Source organism: Cricetulus griseus, chromosome X, assembly GCF_003668045.3.
Source record: "Cricetulus griseus strain 17A/GY chromosome X, alternate assembly CriGri-PICRH-1.0, whole genome shotgun sequence".
Lineage (NCBI taxonomy): Eukaryota > Metazoa > Chordata > Mammalia > Rodentia > Cricetidae > Cricetulus > Cricetulus griseus.
Window position 1 is genome coordinate 108,451,029 of NC_048604.1, and position 12,705 is coordinate 108,463,733.

A 12,705-nucleotide genomic window follows, 5' to 3' on the forward strand; every position below is an offset into this window, starting at 1 on the left:
TTGGCTTCGAGTTCACTGAGATCCACCTGCCTCTGCCTCCCAAGTACTGGGATTAAAGGTGTGTGCTACCTCTGCCCAGCTGCCTCCCACATGCTGGAATTAAACATGGCACCACTGCTGTCAAAGGGATCTAACTTGGCACAGTACAGAGATACCTGCACATCCATGTTTAGTGCAGCAATAGTCATAGCCAGCTTGGATTATAGACTGAACCGTGTCTCAAATCATCATACTCTTGTATAATGATTTATAATTGCATTAGAGTTTTCATCATTGCTGTACTTTGTTCTTTATGTATAACACACATCTTTAAATACCAAAGCTATTTTAAAATTATACTTTGGGAAGAATTACTGTGTGTTCAAGGTCATCCGGCTACATAGTGAGAATCAGGCCAGCCAGGGATACCCAGTAAGGTTCTGCCTCACTGGATGTCTCACTAGAAACACCAGACGAACATGAAATACATTATGCTCTTTTTCTCATGGTCTCTTGAAAAATTATCCAGTCTCACGCCTGGAGGTGGTGATACATTCCTTTAATTCCAGCACTCAAGAGGCAGAAGCAGGCAGATCTCTGTGAGTTCTCGGCCAGCCTGGTCTACAAAGTGAGTTCTAGGACAGCCAGGGCCACATAGAGACACTCTTGTCTGCAAAAAACAAAAAGAAAATAAAAGGGTGTGCACCACCATGCCCAGCTCCATAGCGATTTTCATATTAATTAGTGGCTGAACTAATTTATAAAGAGAAAAATGTTTAAGTCTAATAAAGAACAGAGTTAGTTAAAGGTGTATTGAACAGTTCATAGTCATTGCTCTTGGATGCAGTGAGTTGTTACAATGATGCCAACTAGGTTTTTGGGTGTGTGTGTGTGTGTGTGTGTGTGTGTGTGTGTGTGTGTGTGTACATCAGGAGACTTCCTCTAAGAGAATTACTCCCCAACTTATTTTTTTTATTTTGTTCTGGAACTCTCTGTAGACCATGGTGTCCTTGAACTCACAGAGATCTGCCTGTCTCTGCCTCCCAAGTGCCGGGATTAAAGGTGTGTGTCACCACTGCCTGGCTCCCACCTTATTTTTTGAGTCAGGGTCTTCCACTGAATCTGGAGCTCACAGAGTCAGTTAGACTGACTGGCCAGTGATCCCTAGAGGGGTTATAGATATAGCTAGGGATCCAGACTCAGGTCTTTATACTTACATAGCAACCAACTGAGTCCTTTCTCCAGCCTTCAGTCCTCTTAAATAATCCATAAATTCAGCAAAACTCCCTTAAAAATCCCCACTGGAGTTTTGAAATTTATTTGCCAATATATAAAATCATCTTAAAAGTGACTAAAGAGAAGGAACTATACTATCAGAAACTAAGTTACACTACAAAACTTTAAAATCAAAGTGACATTAGTACAACATAGACCTCTATATGTGTCATAATATATATGAATGCATATACATAAACATATATATGCACACATATATAATACACACATACATATATGTATATATGAATGATAAATGTGGTATGGCAAGTTAATGGAAAAAAGGATAAATTATTTTGTATTTGATGGTAGGAAATCTGGATCATTACATGAAAAGGAAGAAAATTGCATCCCTACCTATTACTACTTATAAGAGTGGCAAGGTGCCACAGGCTTTTAATCCCAGGACACGATAGGTAGAGGCAGGTGGATCTCTGTGAGTTCCAGGCCACTCTGGACAGTACATAGTGAGACCTTGTCTCAAAACAAAAATGTGGATCCTACATACATAGAAATAGAAATGTAACCATTAAGACCATGTTAACAGGAAAAAAGGGGAAATACCTTTGCAACCTACAAGGGAATTACTTTAAAAATAAAATTTCCAAACTAAATCTGCAAAGAAAATGCAATGAAGCCTCATTGTAGTTGCCAACAGCAGTTAGATGCAAAGGATATTCCCTATATGCTACTATGTACTATCTTGCTGAAGATATTTAATCTTAATATAATCACATAGAAAAGGAACATGGGAACTTGGGACATTCTGTAAGACACGTAGTCTGGATTCTTCAAAACTATCAGTATATTCAAAACAACAACTGGGCATGCTGAGTCATGTGTGGAATTCCAGTAGTTAGGAGGTAGAAGCAGAAGAATCAGGAGTTCACGCCAGGTGGTGGTGGCACATGCCTTTAATTCCAGCACTCAAGAGGCAGAGGCAAGGAGCTCTCTGTGAGTTTGGGGGTCTACAGAGCAAGTTCCAGGACAGCCAGGCTGTTACACAGAGAAACCCTGTCTCAACAACCCCCCCAGCAAAAAGAAAAACACCTAAACACAAAAAATAAAATAAATACAATTGAAAATACTGGTAATTATAGTGGCTCATAGGTGTTGCAGCTGGGCAGAGCTGTTTAATTGCTTCCCTCTCTTGGTAGCTTGTTTAGTATTTTCTGGAAGCATGGAAGCTACATAGTTCATGGGAAAGAGGCTTTCAGGTCAGACCCAGCTTGAATCATATGAGTGTGTCCTAAGTGTACAGTATCTTCAGCAATAGGGGCTTAGCCTCAGGCTCTGAGAGGCGATCCAGAGCAACATCATCACTCTATATTGTTTTCAGACTCACTACCCTGGCCAATAATTTGAAAGTAGGTTTCATGTGCCTGGCACTGAGGTTTTGTTAGTCTATGGTTTTTGTGGGGAGCATTGTCAGCTTAATGGCTTAACTTCCTTTAAGATATAATAAATATCATACAATGTATATGTATATGTATATGTAATTTTAGGTAAGTATAAAATAATGACTCCTGGATGCTTTATCAAATAACCTCGGTATTTATTGTCCATTGTCCTTCCTCTCCTGTATTGACTTCCCTCTTCCCTCCTCAGTTGCAGTCCCTTCCCCTTCTTCCTTTCCTCACTTTGTATCACCTGCTTCCTGCTTTTCCCATCACAAGCCCCACCTCCACCCCTACCTATGGTCCTTTTATATTTTCTTGGTTTCTGTATTACTCCATGTTGTATACATCTCAGGCTTTGGAGCTAGAAAGCAATGGTGAGAAAAAAATATATGGCATTTGTCCAGGTCTATGCCACTTCATGAAACATAATCTTTTCTACATCTTTCCATTTACCTGAAAATGTCATGACTTCATTTTTCTTTACAGCTGAATAGCTTTCATTGTATGTATCACACTTAACAGCAAGGCAAGATATGCATAAGTGGCACTCAAATGTTGGTGGCAACCAACAGCTGTCTAATTGGACTTCAGGCCTACTCAATAGGAGGGAAATCATGCATGGTACTGGAATACAGCCAGCATCCCAGTCTAGTGAGGTCATGGATCTTAGAAGAGAATCTACTACTGCTACCTTGCTAGACCACCATAATTCCTTAATACATCTTAAATCCTATCCTAAAGCCACAGATAAGTGTAGCCACCACCCCTTATCAAAGAAAGCCTCTCTCCACCGCAAATGGAGACCATCACAGAAAACCACAGCTGGGCACAATGCAGAGATCAACAGATCAAGGAGAACCTAGATTCAATAGATATACAGCTCCAGCATCTATGGTTCAAGGAACATTGCAGAAGAGGGGGAGAAAGTTTGTGAGAGCCAGAATACCAGGAAGTCTGCTATGAGACGGATGGTCTCTCCTAGAAATGGCTGCATAAACAAGACCAGAACAACGGGAATTCATAAATGGACATGTTAACATGGAAGGGGGGAAATTTCTCAGGGTCCCACCCCAGACAAAGAACTGTAGGCCACTAATGACTGCTGGGAGAAAAATTAGTCTCTCCCAGGGTAGAGCCCTCTCACTGGTTGTCCAACGCACAGTGGTCAGCCCTGAAACCCTATACACACAAACAATAAAAATGGACTCTGCTGACTATATTTATACATACATACATACATACATACATACATACATACATACAACAGTAATTATCAAAGAAAAAGAGGCTCTCAACTTGAAAGTGGGGGAAAATGGAACAGTTTTGAGGCAAGGTAGCTGAGAGGGGCTGGAGGGAGGAAAGGAAGGGGGAATGTGATATAATTGTATTTCAATTAAAAACATTAAAGTAACCTGGGTACTGGTGGTGCATACCTTTGATCCCAGTACTCAGGAGGTGGAGGCAGGTGGATCTCTGTGAGTTCGAGGCTAGTCTGGTTTACAAAGTGAGTTATGGGACAGCCAGGGTTGTTACATAGATAAACCCTGTCTTGAAAAACCAAAACAATCAAAATAATAAAATTAAAAAGTACAAGTTGTAAAAGAATATATGAAATATGAGAACTGGTTTGGAAACAAGGTCTTACTGTAGCACAGGCTGGTCTGGAACAAACTAAAAGCTATTCTTAAACTCATGGCAATCTTTGTGCCTCAGTGTATATTGTAAAAATCTAGAAAACATTATAACATGTTATATATATGCGCACACACACACACACACACACACACACACACACACACACACACACACACACACACAGATATAGAAGCAATATCTTTAAAGGAGAGCCACCAGCCAGGCATAATATCATCTACCTGCAATCCCAGCACTCAAAAGGCTGAGTCAAGAGTGATCAAAGCAAGAGGCCAGCCTGGGCAACATAGTATGTGGTGGCTAGTTTATGTCAACTTAACATAAGCTGAAGTCATCTATCTAAGAGGAGGGAACCTCAGTTAAGAGAATGCCTCAATCCGGGTGTGGTGGCACATGTCTTTAACCTAACACTCTTTAACCCTAGTACTTGAGAGGCGGAGGCAGACTGATCTCTGAGTTCTAGGTCAACCTGGTCTACAGAGAGAATTCCAGGAGAGCAAGGACTACTAAACCCTGTCTCAAAAAAAACAAATGCCAAAAACAAAACCTAAAACAAAAAACAAAAAGAAAAGAAAAAGCCTCCCTAAGATCAGACTGTAGGGCTGGGCAGTGGTGGTGCACACCTTTAACCCCAGCACTCAGGAAGCAGACGCAGGCAGATCTCTGTAAGTTCAAGGCCAGCCTGGTCTACATAGCAAGTTCCAGGACAGGTATCAAAACTACACAGAGAAACACTGTCTTGAAAAACCAATAAAATAAAATAAAATAAAATCAGGCTGTAGGTCATTTTCTTAATTAATGATTGATGGGGGAGGGCCCAGTCCATTGTGGGTGATGCCATCCCTGAGCTGTGGTCCTGGGTTCTATAAGAAAGCAAGTTGAGCAAGCCATGGAGAGCAAGCCAGTAAGCAGCACCCCTCCCTGGCCTCTGCAACAGCTCCTGCTTCCAGTATCCTGTCCTGTTTGAGTTCCTGTCCTGACATTAGTAGTGATACACCGTGATATGGAAGTGTAAGCCAAATAAACCCTTTCCTCCCCTAACTTGCTTTTAGTCATGGTGTTTCATCACAGTAATAGTAGCCCTAACCAAGACATGGTGAGACCGTTTTAAAAAATCAGGAGAGAACAAATACAGGATGTTGGTTTTTTCTAGAAATGCACAGGAGGTTTAATTTTTTTCTCTTATATTTTGTCTTCTCAACTGGATAGCAAATATGTGGGTTTGCTATACATTTTCAATGGCTTGGCCTGTAATAAATAATTCATATTTTTATTTATAATTTTTAGAGACAAAGATATACAACAAAATATTAATAATAGTTAAATTTATACCAATAGTAGCTTATTAGGGTTTTTTGGAGATGAGGTTTCAAGACAGGGTTTCTCTATGTAGCCTTGGTTGTCCTGGAACTCACTCTATAGACCAGACTGGCCTCAAACTCACAGAGATCCACCTGCCTCTGCCTCCCGACTTCTGGGATTAAAGGCATGGGCCATCACTGCCTGGCTAGTTAGGGTTTCTATTTTGATAAAACACCATAACCAAAACTAATTTGGAAACTGAAAGGGTTTATTTCCAGTTACACTTTCAGGTAACATTCCATTACTGAGGGAAGTCAGGGCAGGAACTCAGATAGGGCAGGAACCTGGAAGCAGATGCTGCAGCATAGACCATGGAGGAGCAAGTGCTGCTTACTGGTTTGTTCACCATGGCTTGCTTGGTCAGCCTGCTTTCTTATTATCCCCACCTCAGCAACCCCTGCATCACCTGTCCAGGGGTGGCACCACTCACAATGGGCTGGGCTCTCCCACACCAATCACTAATAAGAAATACCTCCTCACACACAGGCCAATCTTGTGGAGGCATTTCCTCAACTTATGTCAAGTTGACAGAAACCCCAAACCAAGCAACCAAACCCCCCAGAAAAAATAAAACAACCAGCCCAGACAAATAGCTTTCTAATTTTGCCCAGCATCAGAGTCATTGGGCTGGCTTATTAAAATATTAATTATAGGGCTCCATGGCCAGAATTTTAGTTAAGAAAATTAGGTTTGACTCACAAATTTGCATTTCCAACAAGTTCCTAAATGATCATGTCCTCTGGTAGTTCAAGTACCACATTTTGAGAACTACTAATGGAAAAAAAATGAGATTTTTTTTGCAAATTTTATCCTTACATTTCTGTGTTTTTCATGTGCCCGAGAAGCATGTATTACTGTACAGGTTTTGTGGTATCATAAACTTACTTTCATCTGTACTCTGCACATTCTTTGTACTTTCACATTCTTCCTAGGGACATTCAAGATACTTGATTGAAGTGATGATGCAGTTCAGATGGCAGAGTGCTTGCCTAGCATGCAAAAGGCATTGGGTTGCACTGCAAGGCACAAATTTAAATTTAGTGTGGTGGTACATGTTTATAATCTTATTACTTCAGAAGTGCATGGAAAAGGATCAGGAGTTCAAGGTCTTCCTTGCTACACAGTTTCCGAGGCCATCCTGGACTACTAGATACTCTGTCTCAAAACCAAGAATTTCTGTTTGAAGACATTCTGGCTGTGAAAAGCATGCTTATCTTGAATTCCTGGTCCTCCTGCCTTAGACTCTGCAGTCTTTGGGATTACAGGTATGCACTAACATACCTGGCATTTATTTTTCTCTTTGTTCTGATCCAGTTTTTCCAATGCTGTCTACTAAATTGTCCAATCCCCATTGATTTGTGGTTCAGGTCTTAATTTCATGTAATGAATTTGCTTGAAGCTAGTGTTGTACTGGATCTCCTTGAGAGTTCAAAGACAAATTGTCCCTGGTCTGAGGAGTCCTCTTTCCTGTGATGATGAAATCACATTAAGAACTATAGTATAGGGACTGGAGAGATGGCTCAGTGGTTAGGAGCGCTTCTTGCTCTTTCTGAGGGACCTGGGTTCGATTGCAAACATTCATATGGTGGCTCAGAACCATATGTAATTCCAGCTTCACGGGATCAAATGCTTTCTGATCTCCTCAGGCGTCAGATATGTATGTGGTGCACATACATACATAAAGGCAAAAAACTCAACACACAAATCTATAAAAAACTTTAATAAAAATTACTCTAGTGTAGTATTGTGATAAATCCCAGATAGGTAAAGGCAAGGACTGTTGTGATTCTTAATAAACTGGGTGTCAGGGAACGTGTCATAAAAACAATTGCATTGAAACTTCATCTAAGTGACAGAAGTCAGGCTTCAGAGAATAGAACCTGCAAATGGTGTGACTACTTTGGGGAACCAGAGGAATCTGGTGTCTAGGGTAGAAGATAGCAGTGAATCCTATAAGGAGGAGGGCAAAGGGGGTTATTTTCTGCAGGGATGGGTTGAAAGTGAAGAAACACTCCTTCAGGGTGTTTTCCTTAAGTACCGTAACCCCACCCCTAAGGTTTAGGTGTGAGGAGGGAGAAAGGGCTGCAATTAAATGATCAGGAAAGATTTAAATTAACTTTTTCTGAGGGACACCTCACTGCCCAGTCAAGTTAGGAGTCAATTGAAACGCTTTTAAAAGACATCCTTACCTACCCTCGCTTTATAGATATGTTTATTTTCTGCAGACACAGAAATCACACATGAGGGAGAAGAGAGGGTAAACCGGTTAATGAAAATCCCAACAGTTTCGTTTCCTGCTCCGGGGCGGGGGGAGGGGGGGCGATCCTTGCTATGCTTCAGGGTCCTGTGAGATTGGAAGGCTGCTGAGAACAGCTAACTCACTTCAGGTGGAAAATACTCAGCCAAACAAGACACGTGATCCCGGCAGCCATTTTCTCGCACCCGGCTTGTCGCCATCGCCATCTTCCAGGACAAACGATTGCCCCCTACCCTCTTCTAATGCCGCCAGTGATTACTTTGGTGACTAAGACTGGCGAACATGTATCGTAATCCTAGACAGGAGGCCGCACAAAAGAGTTCGTTTTACAAACAGCTTTTGTAGCCACACGAGTACACGTACACACACATACACACGCACACACACCGCCCCCACACCCCGCCCTCACCATCGCCCCCTTTTCGCTATTTCTTTACCCGCGGGCGCCAGGAGGCGGGGCCATCGTGGGAGCCGGGGCGGGACTGTGCGGAGCAGCTGTTACCTCGAAACTCCGCCCCCGCGCATTACGCAAAGCAGGCGGAACAACTATCTGGGCTGGATCCGGAAGTCCGGGCGGAGCCTAGCTGCGTGGTCCTTGTCTGTCCGGCTTCGTTGTGCTCCTAGCAGCTCTTGGCGGTCCTTGCCGGAAGTGTAGGTAAGAGACTACTCTCTTTTTTTCGTGGTGAGCTCTCACCTAGCCAGCAGTGCAGTGGGGATCGTTTATTGAAGGTGAAACCAGAGATGCTCATCATCCTGGAATAGAGAGGTGAACAGCTGGCTCGCTTCTGGGGTAGAACTAGGGCCCGGAAGAGGGATCCAGATAGCTCCACGTGTGGAGATGTGCTGAACTGCATTCTGGCGGCCCCAGAGAGGCTACAAAGATGCACCCTGGACATGTAGAGAGGCACAGACCTTATGTGTGAGACAAGATGTCGGTTGCCTTCCGCCTTTCAGGATATTTGGCGTCATTTCGCATTACTGCCATTACTCTCCTATAGACAGATGCCCCCTTCCATGTAGGAGCAGATCTATTACGTTTATATTTGCATTGCCTAATTGTAGACAGGTGTCAACCCAACAAATGGTGGGAATGACATCATCCCTGCCCTATAAGAAAATAATTTCCAATATAAGGCTAAACAGTACAGACTTCTGGCTTATTAAGACACAGATCTTCATCGAGGCATCACCTTGTCCACTTCAATACTGGTATAAAGGATCTCAGAAACGTGTAATAACTAGAGGAAGAGAGCTCCTGATGTAGAGACTTGCCTTTCCCGTGTCCACCCTTCTCCTGCAGAGTAAACTAATCAGCCTGAATATCAAAATGGCTAGAGACTTATACCTATGGGCAACCGCACAGATTTATTTCCCCCCCCCAAGACTCCTTGCTATGGAAAATTAGACCCCATACTTACTTAACCCAAGAAGAATGGCTGTTTTACTGACTTTGTAAGGGCCCACCCCAAACTGGCTCACAGTACATGGGAACAGACTTTAGTCCATTGAGAGGATGTTGTGTCTCTCAAGGGGACCTCAGGGTGAGAGATTCAGATTTATTCTACCCCCTTTTGAGGTAGACACAGGCTCTACCCTCCAAATGACTTATAATCACCAAATTGACCAAGAAAGAGGCATTTGATCAGTAGACATGCAGATCACTCCCCCCATTTAGCCTCGACAGCTAGTGATAGCACTGATTATCCTACCATTTGAACTCTCTCCTTATCTAAAGTATAGGAACGTAGATTCTTCTCACCTAGGGTAAAATGATAGATGCACACTACCCAAGGCAGGAGCAAATTCATTGAGTTTATAATTGCATGGCCTTATGACTTCCCATTTCTTAGCCATATAGAGAACCAGAGGCCCTACTCACTTCAATACTAATATATACTGCTGACTTTCACCCACATGAAATCTACACACACCATTCCAGTCCACTACCTATGGAAGGATTCAGAATAGCCTCCATCAGGCAAAGGTGTGTGGACCCGACTCCTTCAAAGCTACAGGAAATAAGCATAGTAGACTTGCTCCTCATTGACAGATAAGTAAAGAGACCTAGGCTCTACCTTTTCCAACAGTTAAGAAGTGCCTGGACTAGTGGTCTCTCATGTAGCAGAGACACACACAGCCACTGTGTTGTTTTCTTCAGTCAGTGACCCAAGAATAGAGGGACAAATGACTAATCCTTTCTATTGCCAGAATGTAGACCCCAGCCACATATTCCTGGGATTTCTAAGGATAAATGACACACAGAAGCCCCCTTTGAAAACATACTGTTCCTCCACTTCAAGAAAAAAACAAGTCATCTGCTCTTCCCAGTGTGGAGGGGTTTAGCACTAGCACTATAAGTATCCCATTCAATGTATTGGAGGCATGGACTCCATTCAGGAAAAGAGGCTCTGATCTGCTTCTCTCTTTGAGTGACACAATACTCCTTTCCTTTCGTGTACTCATCCCTATAGGCCCTAGGTCCATTATAGCACATCCTCCTAATTTCCCAATTGGTAGGGCTTCCTGATCATGTTCTGTGACATTTTATTTTGCCTTTAAAGGGCTTAAAAGGATTTGTGTTCCCTAGGTCTGTCTTTAAGTTACTGCCTTTATTCCAACAGGAAGAAAGTGGGCAGATTTGAACACCTCTCTTTTCAAGCTTGTCTGATCATCATGATGAAGCTTAGACACAGTGAGTTGCCTCTGCTGCCCTCTCCCAATCCTGTACATTCAGTATTTCACAACTTTGCTGTTTTGCTATTTTGAGGTTGGCCTTGAACTTGCTGTCTAACTGAGGCTGGTCTTGAACTCTTTTTTTTTCTTTTTTTTTTTTTTGGTTTTTCGAGGCAGGGTTTCTCTGTGTGGCTTTGGAGCCTATCCTGGCACTCACTCTGGAGACCAGACTGGCCTTGAACTCACAGAGATCCGCCTGGCTCTGCCTCCCGAGTGCTGGGATTAAAGGCGTGCGCCACCAACGCCTGGCTTGTCTTGAACTCTTGATCCTCCTGCCTGTACTTCCCACGTGCTTGAATTACAGGCATGTTGTACCACATGTGGTTTTTCTTTGAGACTAGCCTCAAGCTTTTTAAGTAGTCCATTGTGGCTTTATACTCCCTTATCATCCTACGTCAGCCTCTCAAGTGTTGGAGTTGTAGGGATGTGTTGCTATGCTCAGCTCACAACTTAAAAATTACTCAGTATGTCCCTGCTGTCTCAGTCTGAGTCCTTTACATACGGTACCTCTCGTATTCTCATAATTTCTTGTAAGGTAGTACTTCCTTTCTCCCTATTCTCATTTTATAGGTGAGAAAATGGAGGCTTAGCAATGTTAAGTGACTGAATCTGAGGTAAACAGCAGTAAATATTATATGATGCTGCATATTAGGCCCCAGCATCTGTCTTTATAACCTGTCTTTCAGTTGATACCATAAGTTGTACTGGTTGTATGTTGGAGCCACATTGTCAATTTCATCTTTTTTTTTTATTACCTTTGTAGCCTTGGCCAAGTCACTTAACTGTACTTTTCTTTTTTATAACACAGGTCATTAATTATAATGTCAACCTATTATATTGTTTTGAAGATTTTGTTTATTTTGACCTAAGGTCTTTCTAGGTAGCCTATGCTGGCTTTGAATTTGTCATCTTTCTGCCTGACTCCATCCCTAAATTGCTGACATTACAAGTGTCAGGAGGCACCACACCTGTCAAGAGGAATTGCTTTTTGAGTGAATGCCTCATGTAGACCAAGCTGGCCTCAAACTCACTATATAGTTGAGGATGACCTTGAACTTCTTTTTTTTTTTTTTTGAGACAGGGTTTCTCTGTATAACATCCCAGGCTGTCCTGGAACTCACTTTATAGACTAGGCTGGCCTTGAATTCAGAGATCCACCTGCTGGGATTGAAGGTGTGCTCTGCCACCACCCAGCAAACTTGAATTTCTAATTTTTCTGTTTCCATTTTCTTAGTCCTAGGGTTACAGGCTTATGAAACCATGCTCAGGATAGGATTAAAAACTATTCACTTGTGCATGTGTGTGTATGTGTGTATGTATTGTTTTTCTGTTCTTTTTCAAGACAGGGTTTCTCTGTGGCTTTTGAGGCTGTCCTGGAGTTAGCTCTTGTAGACTAGGCTGGTCTCGAACTCACAGAGATCCTCCTGTCTCTGCCTCCCGAGTGCTGGGACTAAAGGTGTGTACCACCACCACCACCACCGCCGCTGCCGCCACCACCACTGCCCAGATGTATGTATGTATGTATGTATGTATGTATGTATGTATGTATGTATGTATGTATGTATATGTGCACTAGTGTGGCATAGCACATGTGTGGAGGTCAGAGATAACGCAGATTCAGTTCTCTCCCTCTGCTATGTGAGCCAAGGGGATTGAATGTAGATTGTCAGGCTTGATGACAAGCATCCTTTTATCCACTGAACTATCTTGCTGGTATCAGGATAGGATTTTTTTTAAAGACAGGGTTTCTCTGTGTAATAGCCCTGGCTGACCTGGAACTCACTCTCTGGACCAGGCTGACGTCAAACTCACAGAGATCCACCTGCCTCTGCCTCCTGAGTGCTGGGATTAAAGGCATGGGCACCACTGCCTAGGATAGTTCTCAGACTGGTCTCAAATGCTGGGTACAAGGCATCCTCTCATCTTAGTCTCCTGAGTATCTGGAATAAGGAAGAATTAATGAATTTAAAGAGATGAAATGGTTAGAACAGTGTGTGGTGCTTTGTAAGCAATTTCTGTAAGTACAACCATTTTTCAGTTTCCATA

At 42.6% G+C, this 12,705-nt stretch overlaps 2 protein-coding genes across 2 annotated transcripts in view; one reads left to right on the forward strand and one right to left on the reverse strand.

Moving 5' to 3' along the window:
• Fgd1 (FYVE, RhoGEF and PH domain containing 1) overlaps window positions 1-8,483 on the reverse strand; it is an 80,700-nt gene extending 72,217 nt beyond the window's left edge. The window contains exons 1-3 of the mRNA XM_027432148.2: window positions 8,364-8,483; window positions 8,052-8,221; window positions 6,555-6,685 (exon numbers count right to left, since the gene is read on the reverse strand). The gene's annotated coding sequence lies outside the window, so the exon portion shown is untranslated. The remainder of the gene's footprint in view (window positions 1-6,554; window positions 6,686-8,051; window positions 8,222-8,363) is intronic.
• Window positions 8,453-12,705, forward strand: part of Gnl3l (G protein nucleolar 3 like) — a 30,997-nt gene continuing 26,744 nt past the window's right edge. The window contains exons 1-2 of the mRNA XM_027432149.2: window positions 8,453-8,581; window positions 10,548-10,618. Of these exons, the coding sequence (XP_027287950.1) occupies window positions 10,600-10,618 (19 nt within the window). The 5' untranslated portion in view covers window positions 8,453-8,581; window positions 10,548-10,599. The remainder of the gene's footprint in view (window positions 8,582-10,547; window positions 10,619-12,705) is intronic.